This window comes from Lutra lutra, chromosome 9 (genome assembly GCF_902655055.1).
Source record: "Lutra lutra chromosome 9, mLutLut1.2, whole genome shotgun sequence".
NCBI lineage: Eukaryota > Metazoa > Chordata > Mammalia > Carnivora > Mustelidae > Lutra > Lutra lutra.
The window spans coordinates 140,788,669-140,814,752 of NC_062286.1; the positions used below are offsets into that span (position 1 = coordinate 140,788,669).

A 26,084-nucleotide genomic window follows, 5' to 3' on the forward strand; every position below is an offset into this window, starting at 1 on the left:
TGCGGGGACAGTTCTGGAGCTGCCACCACCCTGGGCCTGCTGCGTGCCGGGCCCTGGGCTCCGGGCTTCTATGCCGGTTCACTTAAGTAGCCGCAACCCCGGGAGGCGGGTGCCGTCGTCCTCTGTTTTCAGGGGAAAAAAGTGCAGCTCAGAGGACACAGGGCTGCCCCCATCGCAGAGCTGGAGGGTGACGGGGTGGGGACTGAAGGTCTGGGTGGCCTGGGCCGAGATGCTGCGCCCCGAAAGCGCTCCTCTAGGCGAGTGAATGGAGTCGGATGTGGGGGCGGCACTGAGAGGCTTGGAAATCCCTGGCGAAGGCACGACAGGTGTGGCGAGTGGGAGCCCGAGGCCACGGGGGGCGTGGGGAGCCAGGGCACGCAGGGGCGAGCAGGACAGGGCCGAAGCACAGCAGTGAGCGGGGTACGCGGCTGGTCCCCCCACAGGCCCCAAGGGGATAGGCACATGAGGAGGGTGGCTGGGGGTCACCCTGGGAGCTGTGTGGGGGCCCGGCGTGAGTCCCAGTGGTGCTCTTTCCCGGGTGCTCCATGCTCTGTGGAAGGAGCCCTTTCCCCTAAGGAGTCAGGTCAGCACTGGGTGGGGAGGCTCAGCCCACGGAGTGTGGTTCCAGAGGCTTCTCTGGGGTTTTGTGAGCTGTTGGTAGGGACCTCGGCTTGGGAGTTCTGTGGGTTTTGGCAGAAGGTTCTCATCAGTGGGTGATAGGGTCTGAGGCAGAGGAGGGGTTGGGGGAGTCCAGTGGGTGAGAGCGGGCCACGGGGACAGGCAGGGCTGGGGGAGCCTCGGCCTCTGTGGATGGGACAGCCACCCCCCGCGCCCCCCCCGCCCCGAGCAGCTGCAGGTCCAAGAAGCCCTACAGTGATGGCGGTGAAGGTGGCGCTTTCCACGGGGGCGTGACTGCAGTTCACCTCCTGTGACTCAGTTTCCCTGGCAGATGAGAGATGGCGAAATGGTAGTGAGCAAAGGAGCACGTCACAAAGGTGGGGTTCATGGACCTCAGGAAGTCTGGGGCTTTGTGGCTCTGGAGAGAGGGGCTCTGTTCCCCAAGCCCCCGTATGCACCGCTCAGCAGCAGCAGGCTGGGATGGGTCCGTGTGCAGAACCCCCTGGAGCGGGGACTGGGGGGTGGGTCCGTGCATAAAACCCTCCCCCACCAGCCTCCCTCCCAGCCGATGAGCAGGGTCTGGCCCACATCACCGCCCCTTGTCCATGGACAGCTCTGGGTTCTGGCCAAGCCCTGGGAGGACCACTGACCTGGCCCAGAAGGAGGAGAGCGCGGGGACTGCCAGCCACCAGGGTGCCCACTCTGCCCCACACTGTGCCTGGGGGACAGGGGTGTGCACCCAAGTAGGGAATTATTCTGTATATTCCAGGAAAGTCAGGAAACAGGGTATTTGATATTTGATGATTGATGGTGAAATTAATAAATGTCACTTCATGCTCTTGTTTCTCAAAGTATCAGGTGAGCCCAAAACACACCTGCCTGCTGTGTTTGGAGTGTGGAGCATTGATGGGTCTGGTGGGAAGGCTGTCCCCAACCCCAGGAGGATGGGGCAGAGGGACACCTACACCTTCAGTCCTCCTGGCCTTGCAGGGCTCCCTGGGCTGGCTCCACGCTGGAGAAGGCCCTTGGCTGTAGACAGAGCTGTGGGGCCAGGCCTGGCCCTGATGGCATGGTGTCCTGGAAACAGGGCCAGGGTCATGGCCAGCTGTGGCCCAAGCTGTGCTTCCCAAGGTCAGACGGCCCTATGGTGATGGCCCCACCCAGCACAGGTGTATTTCTCCCACGCAGGCTCCATCACAGTCAGGCGAGACTGGGGCAGCTGACCTCACGCGGAGGCAGGCTGGGGCCGCTGGGGTTGGAGGCTGGGCCATCATGTGGAGGCCCAGGTGCCCACGGAGGGGAGGGGAGCCCACGGAAGCTACCACGCTCTGGCGGCATCTCTCTGGCTTCCAGCTGCTGCTCCAAGCCAGCCGCACAGCCCTGCCGGGGGGCTGGGAAGTATAGGGAGCCCTGACCCTGGTGAGCTGTGGAGGTCCCTGCACCACTGGCCCAGGTCAGCTGCTGGAGCCCACAGTCACTGGGCAGTGGGACAGGGTGGGTGCTGTGTGATGGTGCAGCTGGGTCACCTCCATGAGGGTGGCTGATGGCTGGGCCTCAGTCACCACCCTGGGCCTCTGCTGGTGGGAGCCTGGCACCAACGGTCTGATGGAGGAGGGGATGAGTGAGTGTCTGTCTGATGGAGGAAGGTATGAATGAGTGTCTGATGGAGGAGAGGGTGAGTGTCTGATGGAGGAAGGTATGAATGTGTCTGATGGAGGAGAGGGTGAGTGAGTGTCTGATGGAGGAGGGGGTGAGTGAGTATCTGATAGAGGAGGGGATGAGTATCTGATGCGGGAGGGGATGAGTGAGTGTCTGATGGAGGAAGGTATGAATGAGTATCTGATGGAGGAGAGGGTGAATGAGTGATGGAGGGAGACGTGTGTGTCTGGGGGAGTGAGGGAGTGTGTCTGATAGAGAAAGGTATGAATGAGTGATGGAGGAGAGGGTGAGTGGGTGTCTGATGGAGGAGGGGATGAGTGAGTGTCTCATGGAGGAAGGGATGAATGAGTGTCTGATGGAGGAGAGGGTGAATGAGTCTCTGTTGGAGGGAGGCCTATGTGTGTCTGATGGAGGGCGGGAGGGAGTGTGTCTGATGGAAGAAGATATGAATGAATGTCTGATGGAGAGAGGCCTGTGCGTGTCTGTTGGAGGGTGGGAGGGAATGTGTCTGATGAGGGAGGGGGGGAGTGTGTCTGATGGAGGAAGGTATGAATGAGTGTCTGATGGAAGAGTGTTTCCACCCTCAGCAGGCATGGAGGCTGCCAGCAGGTTAGAGATCGCAGCTCCCACGGTTGAGGCTGGAAGAGCTGGGCTCAGCACACCCGATGAGCTTGGTAGACACCAGTAACGGTGGTGCCCCTGTTTGTTCCAGCTTCTTGTCTCCGAGTGTCCTCACCCCTCAGCACCCCTTAGGGTCCCTGGGGCAGGTGACAGCTGAGGACCAGAGGCTCAGGTCATGGAGGGTGTTAATAGGAGGCAGAGCTGGGCCTCGACTTCAGCCCCTGTGTGTGTGCGGTGGCTCTCGGCAGTGGCCCTCGGCACTGGTGCGGGCGGAGCAGACACATGACCTCCTTGTGCAGAGCCGGAGCCTTGTGGACGGTGCGACTGCGTCCCTTATTCCCGTGCGGCCCACACGGGCATCTGGTCAGCCAGCTGCCCGAGGCCATGGCTCCTACTGCCACGCACCCCCCACCCTTCATCTCCTCCGTCCTGGGTTTCCCGGGTTCGCAGCACAGGACCCGGTGTGGGGCATCTGTTTGGTAGAGAGGGGGGAGGGCCCCGTGGGACCAGGAGCCCAAGCTGGTAACAGGTGTTCATGGGACACACACCCACATGTGCATACGCTGTCCCCTGGGGTACCGCACCCCTCACCTTGCCCTTGGCTGGGTGCTCCAGACCTTCACCTCCCGTTGGGGGCCCCAAAGCCTGTCGGCACGCTCCCTACCCTGGCCAGCGCTAGCATCCTGGCCTCTCCTGCGTGCACAAGTGGGAACCAGGCCTGGAGACAGGCACAGCCTCTCTCTACCCTGGCACGCCTTTTCCTGCTGCCACTCCCCCCGCGGCTCTGTAATTAGCTGCCACACTCCAGCTTTCTCCGTGGGAAGAGTCAGAAATAGGCCGAGTCTTCCCCAGCGGCACCTGCTGCTCGCTTCACTCGCTGGGCTGGGCTGGGCTGGGGCGTTTCTGAATCGGGGGAGGGAGGAGCCTCCGGGAGGAGCTGGGGAATCCTGGGGCTGGAGCACACCCACGCCCTCCCTGAGGCCTCGGCCCCCCAGCTCCCGGCCCAGCCGCCCTGGGGCTGTGTCTGCCGGTCCTCTGAGAGCCCCTGGCCACTGAGGCTCCAAAGGAAGAGCCTCCCCTGCCCCGGGGCCGCTGGAACACACCGCATGGGGAGGGGTCTACATGCTCTCATTTGCCACCAGCTCTCTGCGTGGGGTCACCTGTGCTGGGCCCCGAGGTGAACCTGGGCGCTAAGACCTGATCACGTTTGGTTCTCTGAGCCTTCATGGTCTTCTCTCATCTACCTCTGACGGGGTGGGGTCGTCGCTTCCGGAAGCCTCCACCACACGGAGAGCAGAGCCGAGTCCCCGCTCGAGGGGACGGCACGCCAAGGTTCACGGGTCTAGGCTGACGGGCACTGAGCTGGAGTTTGTCTGTTTGTCCTCTTGAGCAAATTCCTCCCCGACGCTGTGAACCCGCCCTTGGCCCTTCGTGGGTCTGGAGCACCTGTGCTTCTTGACGGGGTCCCGGCCCTGGGGAGGCCTGTGTCTCCTTGTGGTGGCTTCTGCCCGGCCCCTTTGGGGACAGCAGCCTGGAGGAGCCCAGACAGGGTTTCCGAAGGCAAATCCGATCTCGGCGTCCCCTCAAGCCATCCACCCTTGCCTGCCTCAAGCCATTGTATGCCTTCTCGGACTCGTGGGACAGCTACAGACCCCTCACCCGACTCCAGGCTGTGGCCCCGTCCAGCTCTCCTGCCCCACAGATGCTCACACCCCTCAGCCCGTCTAAGGAACATTGCAGAATCCCTCCTCATCCTTGGGTCTCAGCCCAAGGGGCACCTTCCCGGGAGCCGGCCCTGTGCAGGTCAGCCCACCTACCTAGGCTTCGTTCTAGTGCTGTGTGGGGATGGGGTGAGCGTCTGTCCCCAAGGGCACCTGTAGGCCCCGACACAGGACTGGTTCTCATGTCTCACCACCGTGTCCCCAGGGCCCTGTGGGTCGTGAATGCAACCAGAACATGCGGTGAAGGAAGGTCGCTGAAGCCAAGGCAGAAGTTCAGAATCTCATGAAGTGGGATCCTGGGTACTGGGTGGCCCTCCTGGGTAGGAGTGAGTCTAGACTGGACCTCTGGACACGCAGCCCTGCCCTCGGGGCCTCCTCCTCCCCTGTCCCTCGTGAGTGGGATCCTCTCTCCTGGGGAGAACCACACAGGGAGGGTTCGGGTCCTCTGCTCCAGCCCCAGCCGCCTCTATGGGGAGGGTTGGGTGAGGGGCGGTGCCTGCACATCACTCATGGCGGGGTCCCTAATGGGGCTGTGTCCACCCAGAGGCCTGGGTTGGAACTGGCCTGGGGGCCAGCTGTTCCCTTGACCGGGTGGCATCCAGGAGGACCCTGCAGTGCAGGGCAGGACCCGGCTGGCTTTCAGCACACGGGCCAGGGGCGTAGATCCTGGTGATGGGCCATCGGCACTTTTGAGAGATGCAGGAACTGGGTGACAGGCCTTTCTGGGCACCCCGTCCGTGGCCAGTTGGCAGCTCCCAGGCTGGGTTTTCTTGAGACATTTTTGAGAGACGACTGTGTGCCAAGCTAGCACTCCCAGACGCTCAGTGCATTACCTCATTCCGTTCTCACACTTCTGGGAGAGTCTGTAATGGGGTCCCATTTTGGAAGAGAAGACAGGCCTCCAGCAAGAGGAGGCCTGGGGTGGGGAGGCCTTGATAGTGGGCATTTGGGGGCTTTTCAGGTTTGAGGAAATCTGTGGCCTCGGTCCCTAGGTGTCGCTTCAGGGGACCTGGCTAAGCAGCTGACCGTCACTAGTCCCCAGGCTCTGCCTCCCTACAGATGCTCCACAATTCTGCCCAGAGTCGCTTCTTCTATGAAGCCTGCCATGATCCCTCCTCCCCTCTCCACCCTCCACCACCCTGCACGCTCTCCCCTGTCTTGAGCCGTTAGGGGACGGTCGCTGCGGCTAGAGAGGTGTGGTCTTCCCGTGGCTACCTCTTCGTGTGGTCTCGGAGGAAAGGGGTCCACGCGAAACCCTCTGCCCCCACGGTGCCTGGTTGCTTGTTGGTCACACGCCCTGTCCTGTGTCCTCCACGGCATAACATCCTGGAATGTCTTGTCCCTTTTCGTACTGTTCATCGGCCTTCCTCCTCAGACCGTGGGCTTTCCACGGCGGAGGTGGCTGGTCCAGCGCCGTGTCTGGGGGCATGGGACCGCCTGGCACAGAGCCAGCCCTCCCTGGTCCTTTGCTGCGCGAGCGAGCGCGTGGCATTAAGAAATCGGGGACCTCTCGGTGCCAGTGGCGGTGAGGGAGCCAGATCTTGTGCGTCCCACTCCCAGGGCCGGTCGGGAGCCTCCGCCCCGGGGTCCCAGCCAGGCCTCGCGGGGGGCCAGCTCGCATCCCCGCAGACCTGCAGACGCGCTGTCGAAGCGGCCGCCCACGGACCCGCCGCACACAAAGCCACCAGGCGCAGCGGAGGAGCAGCAGAGCCCGGGGACGCCCTCGGCTTTGTGCTGGGACAGGGGTTCCGAAGAGACGAGCACGTCTGGAGGCTGCATCCTCTTCGGGGCAAATGCGGTGGCCCCAGAATCGGGGCGTTCCCAGGCTCGGCCCTGTTGTCTCCGGTGGCTGACGGTCCGGAAGTGGGACGGCTCCTGGCTCTGACCCAAGGACAACAGTGTCGGAGTTACAGAAATAATTGGCGCTTGGCACTAATTGTGGCTAATTATGCCTCTTTCTCCTGACAAGCCTTCTCTTTATTTTATGTATTTGTTTTTGGCCGGATCCTCTCTTTCAACTCGAAACTGCTGGAAAGGCTCTTTCTCTGCCCCGGAGGGCGCGGGTGGGGTGGGGGCGGGCTGGGGCTGGAGGTGGGGGGGGTGCGGGAGGCGGGGGGGGGGGGGGGGAGGGCGTGCCCCTCCCTCCGCGGCTGCAGCTCTGCTCTGCTGGCCCGGGAGGCGTGGAGAGAGGCGAGAGGCGGTGCTTGCTGTCACTCCCGTGCGAGGGCTGCCGGCCAGGCTGCTGAGGACAGGAGCGGGACAGGTGCCGCTCGCTGCAAGAGGCAGTGGTGGCAGTGGCTGCCCATGCCTGGCCTGGGCAGGAGGGGTTTCCTCCCGCCTGGGGGGCATCCCGCCGTGGGGCTGCGATTGGCAGGGCTGAAAATGAGCTGCACACCCCGAGGGGGCAGGGGGTCCACCCCAGGAGCTCCATGACAGAAGGCGACCTCCCTCCTGGACAGGATCCTACTGGATTGGCCAGCAAGAGGCTGCCACCAGAGGTCCCCTCCCCTCCTCTAGCTCTTGGGGACTCTGCCCCCCACTGAGCCCAGGTGGACTCTGCAGGCGGCCACGATGGTGCACAATGTAATTCTGGTGTTTTTCCGCAGACGGCTAAGCCAGAGACCGGCCGTGGAGGAGCTGGAGAGAAGAAACATCTTGAAACGTGAGTAGCTGGGGACCCTGGGCTCCTCCCCCAGGTGCAGGGGTGGGGCCAGACTCTCCCCCTGCGGCCCCCTCTGCAGGCTGGACGCTCCCCTGCCCGGGAAGTCCGGCTGCAGAAGCAAGCCCTAAAGGAAAGTTGATGCGTTCAGACATCTGCCCTTTTAAAATTAAGAGAGAGAGAGAAAAGCTCTCCTCCCAGCGTAATTGAAGATATCCCTGTTTTCAGGGTTATTTAATTAGCCCTGTAGATCTAGGGGAAATGGCTCAGCATCCTCTTTGCTTTCTGGGGTTTGGAGCAGGTTATTCTAGGGGTTTGGGAGGGAGTCCTGATGGGCGCGGGGACAGACAGCATCAGAAACCGAGGGCAGGAGCACATGGCCCTGAGCTGCAGTCAGAGCGGCTGAAGGACCTGGAAACCCCGGGAAACTGCCCCGGGCTCCCGTCTCTGCCATTCCAGGACCAGTCGGTCCTGGCTCCACGTGGCCCCAGGGTCCCCCGGCAGGTGTGTGGTCACAGTGCCCATGGATAGCCTTCCCGGTACAGAGGACGCCGTTCTGCCTCATGAACATCCTGGGTGGTTTGGGGGTAAACCCCTTCAGCAGTGGTTCTTGGAGAGCTCTGTCTCTGGCCGGCAGAGTTTAGTTTTCAAAACGTTTTCTGCAAACGGTGCTCTCGGAGGGCCTGGGTTTTTCAACTATTGCTGCTCTTTTTCCTCTTTCTGTGATGAATGCTGCAGATACGCTCTGAGTTTGGCGTTTTATTCTGAGAGCTCTGAGCTCTTCCCAAAGTTAGGGCAGCGCCAGAGCGGACTCCTGAAAGCCAATGGGCGGCAGAGCCTGCTAGTCTGGGCGCAGAGTCCCGGCTGGTCCCGGCTCCCTGTTCCCCCCGCACCCTCTCCGGCCTGAGAGGGCCTGTCCGTCAGGGGCGGCGGGACACCGTTCGCCCCAAGTGACGGGATTCCAGGTTTTTATTGTCAGACTGAAGATGCTGCTCCTCCTCTTCTGGCCATGTCTGCGGGTTTAAAGAGAAGCTTGTCCTGGGTTCTTCCTGCTTCCTCCGGTGGACGGGTGAGGACGGGGCAGTCAGGCTCTCTCAGTGACCATGTACCGGAAGGTTGGAAAATGCTGCCACTCATTCATAAAGCGACCATGTCCCAGAGGTCCTGGGAAGCGCAGCCCAGGGGTCGGTGGACAGGCTAGAGCGGCAGGGGCTCCCAGTCCGTCTCGGCCCCGCTCCTGGAGGTGCCAGGTCCTTGCACCAAGAAGCACCCCCAGGTCTACTAGTCTTGGCAGATAAACGTCAGGGCCTCCAGAGAGGCGCCGCTGAGGGCGAGCGCGGCTGCTGAGTGGGGACCGGGCCAGCTGCGCTCCCCTTCGGTGCATGGAAGGAACAGTGGGCTTCCTCCCTGGCGGCCCCCACTGTCCCTTCCCCACCTACAAGCCGTCCGGTGTGTCTATAGCTCAGGAGCGCCCCGGGTGTCCGGAGTGGGGGTGTCTGCGAACTTCCTGCTGGCTCCTGATGGGGGTTATTCTGTTGGGTTCCGTGGAGCTGGGACTAGAGTGAGCACGTGTGGTCCGGTATGGAGCAGTATCACCACCAGCCCCCGACCCGGGCTGCAGGCCCTCCTATTCTAGGGCCCTTCCCGCCTATAGTCCCCCCGGGAATGCTGCCTCGTCGTGTCTGCCCCCGCACGTGGGGGCTCACGAGTAACCGATCAGGCCTGAAGGACCCTCGGGACTCGGTTTGGGTGTCGTCCACAGATAAGACAGGGCCCCCTTACAGGTGATGACCCCAGACCACGTTCGGCCCGAGCTGTGCCGACTCAGGGCTTGCTTACGTGCCTGCGTGGAATCGTCACAGAATCTTGCGGTTTCACACCGAGGTCCCCATTTCCCTGGTCAGGAAGACAACTGAAGGAGTTGTACGGTTTGTTAACAGGAATCTTGGCAAGGAGATGGAGCCCAAGTGGCTGGTTCCACGGGCCATTTGGACCCCTGCGTTGGAAGCAACAATGCATCTCTGACGATTTACAGAGGACGAGTGTGGTTTCCCAGCCACTGGCTCTATTTCTAGAACAGCTTGGTGTGGAGGCTGTGGTCATGGATGCCTTGGTTTGTAGAAGGCACAGGGCTTTCTGGGTCGGGGACGCGAAGGTCCCCAAAGCCGTCACTAGGTGTTGCTCAGAGGGAACTTGTGGGCTCAGGCTTTGAGGAAAGGTTTCTTGGGGTTGGTGCCCAACAGAGCACCTGCCCCAGATGGGGTCCCTGTAGGCCACCTTCAAATGTCCACTCTCCAAAGCACCTGTGTCACTCACATGACCTTGGTAATGACGTTTTGGTGATTAAAGACAAAGATCTAGTTTTGTTTTACCCTTTTCGCAGAGAGGCTACACTTGGCCTTTGTCCATGGCCAATTTTTTAAGAAATCTGAAGAATTAGCTTTATGTCACCACAGAAATCCCTCAGGGCTGGCCTTAGATTGGTACTTCCACAATTTTTTCTTGATCGTCTCATCAACCTTCCGACGAGAGAGCTTCCCCATGTGCTTTCTCCTGGTGTGTCCCTTGGATTAGGAACCAAGAACATAAAAGGGCTTCATTTCCTTTTCTAAAACACTCAGACGTGAGATGAGCACGATCTGTCGAACCCCCGTGAACCCCAGCCCCGAAGTGCACACGTGTGTGGGATGTCGTCAACCAAGGCAGGTGAGGGGAGGCGAGGTCAAGCGCGAGCAGCAGGGCTCCCCTTGCTCGAACCAGCCCTGTTTCGAGGAGTGAGCGCTGGCCCGTGAGCCTCCCTTCCCAGGAATGGAACTTCCTACCACCCGGGACCAGAGGCTTTATTTAGCAACAGAGAGTGCCAGAAATAGGACATCCATTATCCCGAGTCCCAGGGCAAAGCCTGCGTTTTACACCCGGCTCTGACTTCTGCTCTATTTTTAGCCGCCGCGTGTAGGTAAGGGCGCAGCTTGCATGTTAATAGTCACAATCCTCCGTGCAGCCCGTGCCGCGAGCCGCGGAGGCGCCCTCAAAGGCTGGGCCGTGTCGGTGCGCTCGCTCCGCGGTGGGAGCCAGCTGGCTGCCTGGTATCTTCAGGTGTGAGATAATCCCTGAAAATGTAAATTCCAGGCAAGCTTATGTTGGCCGGGGCCAGGGAGGGGTGCTCCTTGTGGGTGCTGGTTGGCTGGAAGTGTGTGTATTCCTGTAAAGCCGAAGGGAAAACGGCAGTGACAGCTCTGTTACCGTCCCTATCGGACAGCCACATGCGACGCGTGTTAATAGTCACGCGTGTGCCCGTTACCCTGCTGGAATGCTTGTGGGCGCCCTCTATACTCCGGGGCGTAAATACACGGAGGGTAGATATTTGGTTGCAGGGCAGGGCAGAGGGAGGGCTGCTTCCTGTTTCTCCTGCAAGTAAACTTGCGCAGCCCAGTGTATGTGCTGAGTCCGGACATGGAGAAAGTCGAGGAGAAGGCCTGGAAGGTGGGCAGAGCTTCCCCCGGTGCCAGTGTCCCTGTGGGGCAGTGAGACCACGGTCTGAACGTGGCTGGCCAAGTGCAAGGAGACCAGCCGTGACACAGGGAGTCCCCGATGACCCTCCTCAGCCACCAGAATCGCAGAGGCTGAGAGCTTACTTCTTTACCAAAGGAGAGTCTCAGCCCATATTTCTTTCTTTCTTTCTTTCTTTCTTTCTTTCTTTCTTTCTTTCTTTCTTTCTTTTGTTCTTCTGTTTTAACCTTTCTCAGAGAGGAATGATCAGACAGAGCAGGAAGAAAGAAGAGAAATCAAGCAAAGATTGACAAGAAAGGTACAGTGATTTGAGTGTCTTATCCCCGGATCTTGAGGGACAGGTGATAGGTGCACTGGTAGTGGGGTGGGGGTGAGGTGACGCAGGGCCTCTCCATGTCGCTCAGTGACGTCTTCCTGGATGGCAGCGAATTCACTCCCCAGATGCTGGGAGAGCGGTACCCCTGCCCATCCCAGCGTGGCCCTCTGTGCCTGGGTGACAGGTCAGGTCTGATGACATTTCCGTGGACCTCTGGGGGAGCCAGATGGTGACAGGGCATCACCTTCATTTACAGGAGATCTTCACACACAGCCTGGGTGTCCGCGTGCAGTGACCTTCCGGGCTCCTTGGTTCCTCCAGCTTGTCTGGAAGCTCCTGGTTGCAGAAGCGTTTTACTAGCCTCGAGGGTTGGGTATGGGACTCGCTGGGTGGAGGTGGGTCTGGCCAGCCTAGGTGGCATCCCCACAGCCTGGTCCCTTCCAGAGCCCCAGCCGTGTCTAAACTCAGCATCTGGGCCTCACCCGTCTTCTGTGCGCCCTGGAGGACTGACAGACGCTCTCCCCTCGTGGGAGGTGGCTCCTCCCTGAGCTTGCCTCGGGGGTACCGCTCATGGCCGCCTCTGCTCGCTCCAGACCTTTTCTAGAAGCTTGCCCGGAGTGTCCAGCGCGCCGGGGCTGCCATGAACGGCGGCGACCTGACGGTCCTCAGCGAGCCTCCCAGGAGCCGGGGCTGCGCTGGCAGAGCTGTGGGGTCACTGTCGGGGCCGCAGTCCAGGCCTTCCCGCTGGCCCTCGCAGGCGTGAGGGTTGACTGTCCCAGTTTCTGACTTTCCCGTATCCCTGCAGACACATGCTGTCTGTCCGAGGGCTCGAGAGCACAGGTGTGGCCCCGGGTGGCTCACGGGCCTTCTCTGATTTCAGCTGAATCAGAGACCCACGGTGGACGAGCTGCGGGACAGGAAGATTCTGATCCGGTTCAGCGACTACGTGGAAGTGGCGAAAGCTCAGGACTACGACCGGCGCGCAGACAAACCCTGGACGCGCCTGTCCGCGGCCGACAAGGTCCGGGGGCGCCGTCCCTGCTGGGTGGGGTAGGGGGACGGCAGCACCCGAGGAGGGCAGACCGCGACAGGCCAGCAGGTCTGTTCCTGGGGGAGGGGAGGGGTGCCACCCGCTGTGGAAATGGCCACCGTGCTGCGCCCTGAGGTCGGCTTCACAGAGGTGGTCCGGGGCGGGGCTGCGGCTGCGGCTAGGTGACAGTTTGGTCCTTGGCAATCAATGTCTGGACACATTTTTGGTGTCAGAAATGGGGGCAGTGGGTGGAGCCCAGGGATGCCCCTGAGCTCCCCGTGATGCACAGGACGGCCCCACCCAGGGTGACCCGGTCCCCAGGGTCGAGCGTGTGGGAGCTGAGAAACTGGAGGCTGGCGGGAAAGAGGTGGGGGACGGAGGTTTAGGCAGAGTCCACTACAGCGACACGGTGCAGAGAGGCCGAGGCCCACAGGAAGGCGTGGGCAGTGTAGACGGAGGCGGCTCTGGCTCCGTCCCCACCGCTCCGGGGTGAGGTGTCTCCGGGGGCCTCTGGCGTGAAGCACGGGAAGGGAGTGGGGAAACAGCGGGTCCCAGAAGCTGTGTGTGAAGCGGCGGGACCGAGTGAGTCATCCCCCAGCCTCGCTGTGCCGGGACCGGACCCTGAATCTGGCCTGTCCACCAGCACACGTCCCGTGAGCCCCAGAAAATCCCGTGGAAGGCGGGTGGTCATTTCTCCCGCGGAGGCTCTGCAGGTGGCTGGCGTACAAGGGCTCGGAGGGCAGCGGCCTGTCCCAGGGCACATGACTCCAGCTTCTCCCCAGCTCTCAGCTGGCCCCTGGGGGGTTCACCCGTGGGGACCCAGGGTCCCAGGAGACTGGGGAGGCTGGACGAGGCCGGGGACAGGCCCGACACGCTGTGGTGCGCACCTCACCCACACGTGACAACGACGTGTTTGTCCCGTGACACAGCGGCACCGCGTGCCCAAGGCTGGAACAGCTTCCTAATGATCTCGTTGCACAATTCCGGGCGAGTTCACCCCAAGCCCGACTCCCTGCGTGATCTGGCTCTTAGGATGCCGGCAGGTGGCTCCGCCTGGCTCTGTGTGGCGGCCGTGTGCCAAGGGGGCTGGGGGGCGTCCCTGCCCCAGCCTCTCTGGGACGTGGCCATGCGCTGGCCGGGTCCTGGCTGGGGACGATGGCGACCAGGTGTCAGAGGCTGAGTGCTCGGCCCAATGATGATTCTGCTTCTCTGGAAATACGCCAGAACTCGGGGGACATTAGGAACTACTGTCCATCCCCCGGGCTGCTGGCCTTCTCTGTGCCTTTCGTAACGCCCGTCTCTGACCCGCAGGCGGCCATCCGTAAGGAGCTGAACGAGTACAAGAGCAACGAAATGGAGGTGCACGCGTCCAGCAAGCACTTGACAAGGTGGGCTTCTGCGCGGCGCCTCTGCTGGTGCCTGTCCCGGCTGCCTTGAAGCCTCAGAGAGAGGCAGAGCCCTGCGTGTCTGGGCGCCTGGGGCCAGGAGCTCTGCGGAGAGCGGGAGGGGACACGTGGCTTCGGGGCGTGCAGGGCGGTGTTCCTGGGTCCGCCGTGTAAGGAGCTCGTGTGCGCACCAGAGAATTGGCCTCAAAGCAGCGAACAGGACGTACCTGTCCGCCGACCGTCCCTCCCATCGTGTCCGGACCTCTCGTGACCGAACCCGGCCGATCTGTGCCGACCAGAGGCCACCAGATCCCTTCCACTTACTGGTGCCTGTTTCCCTGCCTTTACAGTCGCGTCGTTAATACAAGCAGATCCTTCCCCAAACCCTTCAATATTTGGGTCCCTACGGCGTGCCGGGTGTCATGCCAGGCATGGAGGCAGCAGTGATGCGTTAGGTAAAGGGGCCCCCGCGCCGGGGAGCCGCTGTCCCGGTGGGGCGCGTCGGCTATCCTCCAGCACTGGGCTGTCCGCGTCACGGTCAATGCGGGCTCTGGACGTGCGGCCCCACAGGGGCCGCGGGTCTGCAGAGGGGGACCGAGGGGAAAGACTGGCCTCCCCGTGCTCACTGGCTGTGTGTGTGTTCTTCCCTCTGCCGCGACAAGCAATATGGTCTCGTGTTCCCTCCGTCTTGAGACTGTGCTTGTGAGGCTGCAAGCTTCCGCCCGAAGCAGCCCCTTTGCCACGTCCCCCGCGGCCTCGAGAGGCTCACGCCCCAGAGACGGAGAGAAGGGAGCCCTGAGAGCAGATTCTGCCTTCAGCTAAAATAGCGACTCCTTTCCTTTTCTGGTGTGTCCCCAAGTGGCCACCGTGGCTGTTGTCGAGGACACTCACTGTGTAGGTCAGTGTGGCTGCGGGGCAGAGCTGGCTGTGAGGGGTTCCATTCCCCCAGGACAGTTTCGGGGTAAATGTATTAAGGTGAGAGAGGAGGTTGCAAGAGCAGGAGAAAATGATTCCCAATGAACAGTTTAAAATTTGTTAAGGTTCCCCCCATGGCTGGCGTACATTTGAGCAAGAATATGTCATCTTAGTTTGGATTATCCAGAACACGCAAAAACGTTGAAGAAATCAACATTGTCCAGTAAAATATTCAAAGCTATTTTTAATGTTTACCATGTTAAAGAAAAAGGGTAGAATTGTTACGTAGCATCGCGTGTGTTAATGTCAAAATACCGAGTACAATTTCCCATTACACGTTATTAAGCGTCGTTGACTGAGGATACACGACTTCTCTCCTAAGTCCGTATAATGCCTTTCCTAGATCAAGGAATTTTAAGAGTTGGCTGACAACTTGGACATCAGGAAATAGGATTTTTATACCACATTTTAGCACTTAGTCTCCGTTTTGAAAAGCACAATAGTTTAGTCACCTGAGACTTTGTGAAACATATCACGTTACCACAAACACGTTACCGACGTACAAAACCAAAACCAAAACCAAACGGTAACCCTGATTTCCAAAATTTTGCTCGGTCGATTATTACTTCTGATTTTAGCAAACCTTGGCCTCACACACTTCAGGAGCTTAGCCAACAGCCTTCACACTGAGTTTTAGGCAGGATTCAGCAAATCATTCCTTCTGGGGTCCAGCGCAGGCCCGGGGCCCCGGGGCGCTCGGAGGCCCTCCAGCACCGGAAGCGAAGCGGGCCCGTCCTCGTGTCCCTTGTGGGCTCTGAGCCGCTTTTAACGGCCACACGCTTGTTAGTGGGAGGTTTTGGCCATTTCAGCTTCCAATGTGTGACCCTACGCTGTTTGCCTTTTTGTACTTCCTAGATTCCACAGGCCATAGAGATTTTCTTCTGAGAAGAATTTGTGTTTAATTTTTGATACCGACACTGAACATTCATCAGGGAACTTTCCTGAAGCTCGGCTCTCGACTCCCTGCCGCGTCAGCGAGAGGGGCAGGACCACTGAGGCAGGTGAAGTCGGGGCTGTGCTCACCTGCAAGAGGGGAACCCAGAGGACGCCCTTCGCGCTCTGGTGTCCACGGAGTGGGGGCTGTCGGGCCCGGGGGAGACCCAGAACTGCTCTCCCAGAAGAAAACTGTCATTTGCCTTTGAACCCGGTTTTTCAGTTCTGCAGCGAAACGGAGGCTGGGGACGCGCACGTGCCGGTGCCCCCCCGGGCCTCGGACGGGGTCGGGCTGCACGGCCGCGTGCAGGGTTGTGTGGAAAAGACATTTTTATTCTGATCACAGTTAATTTGAAAACTCTTTAAGTTCATGTTCCACAAAATTATTGACTGTATTATACTTTTCTTTTTTTTATATAATGTCTAACAAAAAAATCCAGCTGCAACATTTTGATTCCTGTTAATTTTGTTCTTTAATTAAATGACTACTTATTGCAGGAAAGAAACCCGGGTTTTATGTTTTCGTAGAGTTGGGAGGAGAGTGGGGATCTGTGAAATAAGTTCGGTTTTATTACTTTCGAGCCGTCAGATCCAAACACACAAAAGAGAATTCCAACTTTGTGTGTGCTTTGTTTTGTAAATTCTGTTAGTACATGTGGTTTGTGCTTGAAAATCAGATTATCTTTTTCAAGTGAATTTTAGTTCATGTATCATTGAATAATGATCCCAGAGGTAAGCAACAACTTGGTGGAAAATTCTACCATGCTGGAAATTGGGCCGTCTTTGAGTATTTTTAGATTCACGTATGCAGACATTATGGGAAACTCTGTTATAGGAGACAAAGGTTTAGAGGGAGTGGACGTTATAAAGAGAACATTCACCCTAGCACAAAGGTAAAACGTAATGTTGGCACAAAGAGGGAAAATAAAAAAAAAAAAAATAATGTTCCCAAAAGGTATTTTTACTTGGCCTTTGAATACGTGTCCTCACAGGGGAGCCCGCCCGCCGGGTACATGGTGAGGCAGGAAGCCCGGGCGCTCGGAGCCTAACGTCAGGAGCTTGCAAACCCTGTTGCTTAAACCCCAGCCCTGCGCTGTTCACCAAGATACTTTCTCTCCAGGAAGACCATCTCTCTCTCGAAATACTGCTGTACCTTCTAAAGGAGACGACTGCGACCAACACATTCTCCGCCTCCTGTAGACGTCAGCCGCTGGCGGGGCGGGGGCAGCCCTGGGGGCAGGTGCATGTCCTCTGACGTCACTGCACACCCTACCTCACGGCTTGCCGTGACCTTTCTTGCTCACCTTCTTTAACGCCGAAGTGGGTCAGGTGCCCCTGGAAACTGCCCACCCCGTGCAGCAGCGCTTTGTCCGGCCCGTCCTGGATGCTGGCGAACGTCGTGTCAGTTAGCTGAACTCTTTGAAAGAAATCCCCGTTGGGGTGGGGAAATCCCAGCTCTGCCTCTCCGTGCTGTGCCGCCTTCTGCGAACTGCTTCACTTCTCTGAGCCTCAATTTCTTTGTCTATGAAATGAGATGCTCTAAAGCTTTTCTAACTAGAAGTCAGTTCTTTAATTTTACAAGCACGTGTGTGTATGTTTCTATATAATATATATATAATATTCTATATTGTATGTGTAATATATACCTATACTCTATTCATAACCCATTATTTGTGGCCAACCTCCAGAAAACTTTAAATTTTTTTCCTATTCTACACTATTTTAGCAGCTCCCTATTTTCTTTTATTCAGTTTAAAATATTAAGTGGGAGTCCAAATTATGTAAAAGTGAGATTTCAATCTCCTTAACATGGAAATATGCATGGACTTACTATGAAACAAAGAAAGGAAAAGGTGCTTCTTTTGGAAACTGCCGGCAACCAAGGCGGAAAGGATCACTACTGCTTGGAAGATGGGCCTCTGGGTAGAGGTGACTTGGCAGATGGGATGTGTGTTCAGGTTTTTTGCCCAAGCAAAGTTCCATAATTAGTGGATAAGTAAAATTCAAGATGGAAATAAGGCACCAGAGACCCAGCGGAGGGTTTGGTTTGGTTTGGTTCAGGCTTAGGGTTCTAAGACTTCATAAAACCAGAAGACAGTTTCATTGTAACCAAAATTTTTTAGCAACAGTATCTAACTTCTCTATGGTATTTTTATTAATTATAAACTATTCCTCTAAGTTGTATTTCCATAGTTCATGTTCTTAGCTGGTATCACAGAGGTCGAGAGAGCCAACTGAAGCTGGAGTCGGGCGTGTTCACTCCAAAGAAGCCCGCACGGAGGAAGGCTCTGACGGGCGTCCCCAGTGCCCCTCATCCCAGCTGGAGGAGCAAAATTAGGAAGCAGCTTGTAAATCTCACGGGTGATATGCAAGCTGGTGTATATAAATGCACATACGTTCTATAAATTTGAAGAGAAAGAGCATATATATAAGAGCCTGAGGTCTTAGAAAAAACCGTTTCTGCTGCCTCCCTGCTCAGTAACAACCACAAACCGAATCACCACAGTCTTCACTACCGGCGTCCTCAGTGCATTGACTTCACAAATCAATTGTTCTAATTTCCACAAAATAAACTGTGATTAACTATTAAAGTAACAATACTATTAAGTCATTGAAGGAATTCTGCTTTTAAGGAGATTAAAAGATTAAAACCATAATTGATTATTTTATGGGAGGAAATTAAATCACTTCTAGAAGTATCAAGTTTTAACCTGGCATGATAGGAGGAATAGTACATTGTAAGTCTTTGTAAAAAAAAAAAATACATTTTTAAGCATGTTGAAAGGACTTTGAAATTATATTACATAAGTAATGTTTAGGCAATTGAGATGGCCAAAAAAAAAAACCGAAAACAAAACAAAAAAACCCCAAACCCTAATGTCAAGAAGTCCATCTTGTGGAAATACATGGTAATTACAAGTCTAAATTCTGGAGGTGAAAAGCCAAGTTTTTAGCTACGTACCCATAGTTCTTTAATAGCAACTCCAAGTCCGGAACTGTAAAATTCTAATCACATTGTTAAAATTATTAGTCTTACATGCTTCTAATCTCAAACCCATTCTTTTTCAGAGTTTTTTACATGCTTCTAATCTCAAACCCATTCTTTTTCAGAGAGTTTTTTACAGAGTTTTTCATGTGAAAGAAACGTCCAAGAAGATGCTCGTAAGAAACTGAACATGTTGAGACTCAAACTGAACGTATGAAAATATCCTGAAACAGTGAATTACCATAAGTTAATTTCTCTTAGACAGTGTTAGAATGAGCAGTGGAAAAGCTACTAGTTACAAGTTCCCACAGTTTCATGAGAACAGAATGGCATTTTATGTTAAGTAATAAAAGTAACTTTTAACTGTTAGATCTCCTTTAAAGAAGGTGAGCAGGGAAATTCTTTAAAAAGCACATTTTTTTTTTACAATAAGCCATGGTAAGAAACTCTGGATCTGGTGTACATGCTAATAATTCTTAAAGTTAAAACCATGCTTTTGTATGCACATTATTGCTTTCTGAATGCAATGTCGTCCCCTTTTTCAAAGATATGGGTACTGCAAATGCACAGGTGTGCCCCCCAAACGAACGGTGCCTTCCCTGCGTTCCACCCGGGAACTTGGTTACAGTGGGGACTCCTGGTGTGGCACAGAGCGGTCTCGGGAATGTCTAACACCTTGCTCCACATTTTACGTCCCAACTCAGATTCGTGTGCTCCTATTCCCTGCCGTGTCCTCGTGACCAGTCTTCTGCTTCTGTTGTCTCTTTGCAGCACTCGTGATTCCGTCTGCACTGGCTGTAACTCTCCACCGGCTGTGTTCGGGAACTACGTAGGAATTCGGGGACAGCCACCGTGAGTGGGTCGGCTGTTAACAGGTGGTAGTGACAGGTGGCTGAAGAGCTGGCTGGAGCAACTGCGAGCTTCACACCATGTGCTGAGGTCAGAGTCAGAATTTGTCAGCGTCGACTGCCAGGTCTCTGGGGCGTTAAGTGCGGAATGAAAACCACACAGCCCACTAGGGCTCGGAGGGTCTGCTAGGCATCCATGGCATCAGGATTTGGTGGCATTTACGTCGCTGTAGTAACATCTCAGACTGGACTAAGTTTCTGCTTGGCTATACTAAGGATGCAAAATTTGTTCTCTCCCCCGAATGTTCTTCTGGAATAGTTAGGACTTTGCAGCTCAGTTTGGTTGAGGAAGTGTGGTAAGCCTGCACCAGCATGTGTTGAATTCCAACCCAGGTCAGAAATACAAATTATTGGCTAGAATGGTCATTTATTTTTAATATGCTTGAAATAGGAAAATCAAGAAGTTGTAGTTACCTCACATAATCATTAGGCTCTGCTAATACAAAATTGATTTAAATCACCATTTTTGTTAAATAATGAGATAAGTTAAGAAACACACTGTATAGTAAAGAAGAGAGAGATCCAATCATTAAAGGTTTGCTTCTACACGAGGGATCTTGCAAACGACAGCCCACCAACCCAATCTGGCCTGCCTTTTTTTTTTTTTTTTTTTTAATGGCTTGCAAGCTAAGACTGGTTCTTACGTTTACACAAGTACCTACATATATTCTCAAATTTACCTGTTGGCCCACACAGTGTAAAACATTTTCTATATGGTCTTTTAGATAATTTGCCAACTCCTGCTCTAATTTTTCTTAAGTGTAAATAAATATATAAAATGTTAAAAATGAATCACACAGTAAAAAGTCAAGCAACTACATGTTTTTTAAACACTTAAAATTTTTTTACATCAAATCTGTCCCAGACATCGTCTGTCCCAAATGTCAATATTCATTATAAACTTATACTGACGGTAGTCGAGTTGCATAAAATGCACATTTTATGAGGTAAATAATAAAGGCCTTATTGACGTTAGCAGCATAAACCAAAATCATAGTATCTAAACTGAAATTCAAGACACTGCACCAGATAGATCTCACTCAAAACATCTCACTCAAAACATCTGTATTCCTGAAGAAAGCCTCTAGATATTATTTTAGAGTATTTCCATGGGCTTTACTTGGTCTAATGTTTTTCATATTTCAAAAAAAAATTGTTTTGAGAGAGCATGGAGTTGGGGAGAAGGGCAGAGGCAGAGGGAGAATCTTAAGCAGGCTCCACACCGTGTAGAGCCTGACGCGGGGCTCAGTCGCACAACCCTGAGATCCTGTCCTGAGCCAAAAATCAAGAGTCAGATGCTTAACCGACTGAGCCACCCAGGCGCCTCCCCAAGTATGTTTTTCAAAAAGCCCAAAACTAAACATCACAAATATAACCATTAAAAATATAGTATCTTGGATGATAAAGTCTATGTACATTTGACACACCTACACAGTTCTTCCAAGGGGCCAATAAAATGGAAATCCATAGAATTCTTTGGGACTACATTGGTGCTGTTGTTTTTAAAATTCAAACACTCCTAGTTTTTACAAAACATGGATATACACATTTCACGTCTTCCTAAAATAACTTTAAAAAATTATTTAAATTCACCTACTATATTAATATATGTAGTGTTAGTTTCAGAGTTAAGTTTAGTGATTCATCAGTTGCGGACAACACCCAGTGCTCACCCCATCATGTGCCCTCCTTCGTGCCCATCCCCCGGTTACCCCGTCCCCACTCCCTCCCCTCCGGCCGCTCTCAGTTTGGAAGGGGTTTGGTTCTTGCTTGTCTCTGTATGTAGAGCTGAGCACAGTATGTGACACAGACACTCAGGTGGCTGGTTGACTAATACTTTATGATCCGTTTTAACGGAAAAGCGACTATATGGGATTTGAGGGTCTGAGAGTTTCAGGCACATCTGCCCTCTTTGAATTCAGTGAATTCCCACCTAGAAACACTCCGTTTGTTCCCTCATTCATTCACACTGTTGCAACCCTACTTTTCTTGGCACGTTTTTAGGTTCTGGAAACAGTGGCCTAAGTTACTATTCATAAGTGAGTAAGACAGACAAGGTCCCTGTTGTCATAGACTTTACAGCAGCGGGGTTTATGGGAGGGAGGAAGAAAGAAGTTTCTGGAGTGATAGTAAGATTGATAGGGCTGTGCGGGAGGATCCCTCTGAAGTACTGTTTATGTGAGACTCAAAGGACGGCATGTGCGTGAGGAAGCAGAGCCACAGGAGCAAAGCCTTGAGGACAGGAATGCAACCGTCCAAGTGCGAGGCCTGGAAGTCTGCTGAACGAGGGAGAGGAGGAGCAGGAGGCAAGTGAGGAAAGAGGCAGAGGCCAGCTCACCTAGGGGCTTCCAGGCCCTGATCTAAAGGCTGGGTTTTATTTATTTATTTTTTTAAAGATTTTATTTATTTATTTGACAGACAGAAATCACAAGTAGGCGGAGAGGCAGGCAGAGAGAGAGAGGAGGAAGCAGGCTCCCCGCTGAGCAGAGAGCCCGATGCGAGGCTCGATCCCAGGACCCTGGAATCATGACCTGAGCCGAAGGCAGAGGCTTTAACCACTGAGCCACCCAGGCGCCCCTAAAGGCTGGGTTTTAAATGCAGAAGACACCTCTGCACAGGTCTGGTGCGTTTGTGTTTTACTAAGTCAATTCAGGTGAGATGCCGATAGCACGGAGTTAACCGTGTTGGGACTGCCCTTTAGTGGCTCCTGGTCCACTCACCAGCCACTCAACCGCTGCTTCCGTCTGGTTCATCACAACCAAAGGAGACTCCATATCCTCGAAGTAGGCACTGCCCAGCTTCCCTTTCCCCGAGCCCCGGGCAGCCCCCAACCTGCTTTGTCCCCGTGGATTTACGTATTCTGGGTGTCACCTATCCATCCAATCCGACAGCGTAACCTTTGTGTTTAGTTTTCCACATAGCGTGTTTGTCCCCATGCATCGGCGGAACTCCTTGCTTCTTAGGGCTGCGGAACAATCCGCGTGCAGATGGGACAACATGTGCTTGTCCACTTGTTGCCCATTCGAGTCATTTCCATGCCCGGCTGCTGGGACTTCAGCTGGACATTCCGGCTGGTGTCTGCTGAATATCTGGTTTCAGGTCTTCGCGTGTATTGCTGGAGGGTGGGACTGCTGAGTCATAGGATAATTCCACCTTTAACTCTCGGAGGAGCCACCAAACTGGTTTTCATGGGGACTGCAGTGTTTTACTGCCCCCAGAAGCCCACAGGGGTTCCGGGTCCTGCACAACCTCACCAGTACTTATTTTCAGTCCTTTGGTGGGTGTGATGCAGCGTCTCGCTATAGTTCATAGTTTCCAAGTGACGCATGATACTCCGTGGGTGTTCGTGTGCTTGTTGGCAAATTGTACATCTCCTCTGCAGAAATGTTCATACAGGTCCTTTGCCCCTGTTCTTACTGGGTCATTTGTCATTTTGTCGCTTAGCTGTAAGAGTTCTTTACATATTCTGAATACTGGATCCTAAGCAGATGCGCGATTTGCAAGCATTCTCTCCCATTCCGTCGGTTGTCTTTTCACTTTGATGAAAGTAATCTTTACGCGAAGGTTTTCTTGGTTTTTAAAGTCCACTTTACCTTTTGGGTTTTTGGTTGTTGTTTTGTTTTCTTGTTGGTGGTGCTTTTGGTGTCTTATCTAAGAATCCACTGCCAAATCCAAGGTCATGAAGATTTGCTTCTATGCTTTTTCCTAATAGTTTCATAGTTCTAGCTCTTTTAGGTTTTTGATCGACGTATTTTGTATATAGGGTGTGAAGTAAGGGCCCAGTGTTGTTTTGCATGGGGCCAGCCAGTTGCCCAAACCACGCGTTGAGGACTGCTCCTTTCCCACCAGTGGCCTTGGCAGTCTTGACGAAGCTCAGTGCCCATAGATGAGCAGGTTTATTTCTGGCCTGTCCTTTCTGTTCCGTTGGTCTACGTGTCTCTCCTTCTTGAGGCACTACGTGGTTTTGATGAACACAGTTTTATAGTGAGTATGAAACTGAAAAGTGTGAGTACTCCAACTGTATTATTTTTTCGAGGTGGTTTTGCTATGTGGGGTCCCTTCCATTTTTTTTTTTTTAATTTTCAGGATCAGCTTTTTTATTTCTGTAAGCAGGCCATTGGGATTTTGATAGGGATTGCATTAAATCTGTAAATTACTTCCAAGTATTGCTATTCTTGTAGTCAATGACCATGAAAGGTCTTTCCACTTAGATGTTCTTTAGTTTCTACCAACAGTGTTTCAGTTTTCATCTGCAAAATGTCTTAGCTCCTCCATTAAATGTATTCCTTATAATATGCTGCTGAACTCAGCTTGCTCGTTATTTTGTTGAGGACTTTTACCTTACATTCATAAGATATACTGGTCTGTAATTTTCTTGTGATGTCTTTATTTGACCTTGGGAGCAAGGGAATGCTAGCCTCATAGAGTTAAGAATGTTCCCTCTTTTTTTTTTTTTCTTTTTCTGGTGTTAATTCTTATTTAAATATTTGGTAGAATTCTTCAATTACTGACTCAATCTTTTTTTTTTTAAGATTTATTTATTTTAAAAAAAGATTTATTTATTTAAGAGAGAGGGAGGATACATGTGCATGAGTGGGGGGAAGGGCAGAGGGAGAGGGAGAGAGAGAATCTTCAGCAGGTTCCCTGCTGATCATGGAGCCTGACGTGGGGCTCCATCTCACAACCCTGAGATCATGACCTGAGCCACAATCAAGTCAGATGCCAAGCTGATTGAGCTACCCAGACACCCAGAATTCATTCTCTTCAACATGTTACAAGACTGTTGAGGCTTTTCTTCTTGACTAGGTTTTGGCAGTCTGTGTTTCTAGGAACTCATTTCACACAAGGTATCTGATTTGTTGGCATACAACTGTTTATAGTATTCTCATAATACTATTTCTGTAAGGTCAGTAGTAATGTCCCCAATTTTCATTTCTGAATTTAGAAATTTTAGTCTTCTGGGGGATCCTGGGTGGCTTAGTCAGTTAAATGTCTGCCTTCAGCTTAGGTCATGATCTCGAGGCTTTGGGATCGAGCCCCACATGGGACACCCGGCTCAGTGGGAAGTCTGTTTCTCCTTCTCCCTCTTCCTCTACTCATGTTCTCTCTCTCTCAAATCTTTAAAAAAGAAATTTTAGTCTTCTGTTTATCTCTAGTCTGTTTAATGGTTTACAACTTCTGGTTTTATTGATTTTTCTGTTGTTTTTCTATTCCACTTTGTTTTTTTTCCTTAAATCTCCACTCTAAACCTTATTATTTCCCTCCTTCTAATGGCTTTGGCTGTGGTTTGCTTTTTTTCTAGTTTTTTTTAAGGTTTAAAGTTGAGTATATTGACTTGAGATCTTTCTTCATTTTTAATATATATAAATTTACAGCTATAGACTTTCCTCTCAGCTCTATCACTTCAGTTTCAGAATGTTTCACTTTCCTTTGCCCCAAAGTATTTTCTAATTTCCCTGTGGTTTCTTCTTTGACTCTCTGGCTAAGAGTACGTGGTCACTGGAGAGTTTGATATAAGGAAGAGGCAAGCTAGGATTTACAGCTTAGCGAGGATGTCTTGGCTGCGGAGTGAGTAAAGGGCTGCGGAAAGTATGAGCGCTGGAAAGCCTTTTAGGAGGTCTGTGCAGTTGTCAGCATAAGTGACAGAAATTACACATATGGGGGACATATTTTGGCAGTAAAATCTGCAGGACTTGATCAACTAAGTGACCAAGGGAAAGAGAGAAATCAGGAATTGTAGGTTTTGGCTTGCACAGTTGGGTGGATGAGAGAGATGAAAAGAAAAGGTTTTCCCTTTGGTGTTGAGAAAGAGTACTGAGGGACAGAGCTCAAGGGCTGTTCTGAGACTTGAGATGCTTGTTAGAACTGTCCACAAAGCAGTGTGCGCCATGCTAATGTCCAAAATAAATGTCAGAATTTGTATGCATCTGCAAGCCGTCAACACAGAGACGTCTATTACACGGAACCATATGAAGTTACCTAAGGAAATGTAGATTGAGGAAAAGTAACAGACCAGGAATGAGCCCTACATTAAGAGGAAAAGGGAAGCCAGGAAAGAGCTACGGAATGGAAAATACACCAGCCGAAGTCGGGGTGAAGCGGAGTTAAGAAGATGGGAGATTGGGGCAACTGGGTGGCTTAGTTAAGGATCTGCCTTCAGCTCGGGGCTTGATCCCAAGGGCCAGGGATGGAGCCCCACACTGGGCTCCCTGCTTGGGGAGGGGAGTCTCCTTCTCCCTCTGCTCCTCCGCCTGGCTTGTGCTCTCTCTGTAATGAATAAATAAAATCTTAAAAAAAAAAAAAAGATGGGAGTATACTTGGTAAAATTAATCACTGGTGGTTTTGATAAAAAGTAGGTTCAGTGAAATAGTAACTAGAGAAAATTCTTTCCCTATGTTCTGTGTAAAGGGGAGCAGAGAATTACATCGGATGGGCAGCAGTCAGAGGGGAACTTGAACCAGGGGCATTCGTGTGTGTGTGTGTGTGTGTGTGTGCGGTAAGTGTGGGCTATGCACACTGGGAGAGATGCAGAGACCACAGGATTCCGAGCACTAGCAGGGGCACGGTCCTTACATAAAAAGATAAGTCTGCCACAGGAACATGCGGGAAATCAGAAAAGGCTAGTATTGGTGCCGGTAACATGCCTGGGAGAAAAGATGAGGACAGTACGAAGCTAGGCCAAAGAATCAGGGAATGCGGCAGTGATAGTCGGTAATACTCTGGAAAGGTGGTCAAGTCAGGGCAGAGGTAGGATTGCTGTAAA

The 26,084-nt window shown here is 53.4% G+C and overlaps 1 protein-coding gene across 6 annotated transcripts in view; it reads left to right on the forward strand.

The window, feature by feature from the left end:
- Positions 1 to 15,805, forward strand: part of PHACTR3 (phosphatase and actin regulator 3) — a 225,140-nt gene extending 209,335 nt beyond the window's left edge. For all 6 annotated transcript variants that reach the window (XM_047747010.1, XM_047747009.1, XM_047747012.1 and 3 more), the window contains exons 9-13: positions 7,226 to 7,281; positions 11,025 to 11,086; positions 11,985 to 12,125; positions 13,446 to 13,522; positions 15,350 to 15,805. In XM_047747010.1, coding sequence (XP_047602966.1) covers positions 7,226 to 7,281; positions 11,025 to 11,086; positions 11,985 to 12,125; positions 13,446 to 13,522; positions 15,350 to 15,365 — 352 coding nt within the window. In that variant the 3' untranslated portion in view covers positions 15,366 to 15,805. The remainder of the gene's footprint in view (positions 1 to 7,225; positions 7,282 to 11,024; positions 11,087 to 11,984; positions 12,126 to 13,445; positions 13,523 to 15,349) is intronic.
- Positions 15,806 to 26,084: the final 10,279 nt, after the last annotated feature.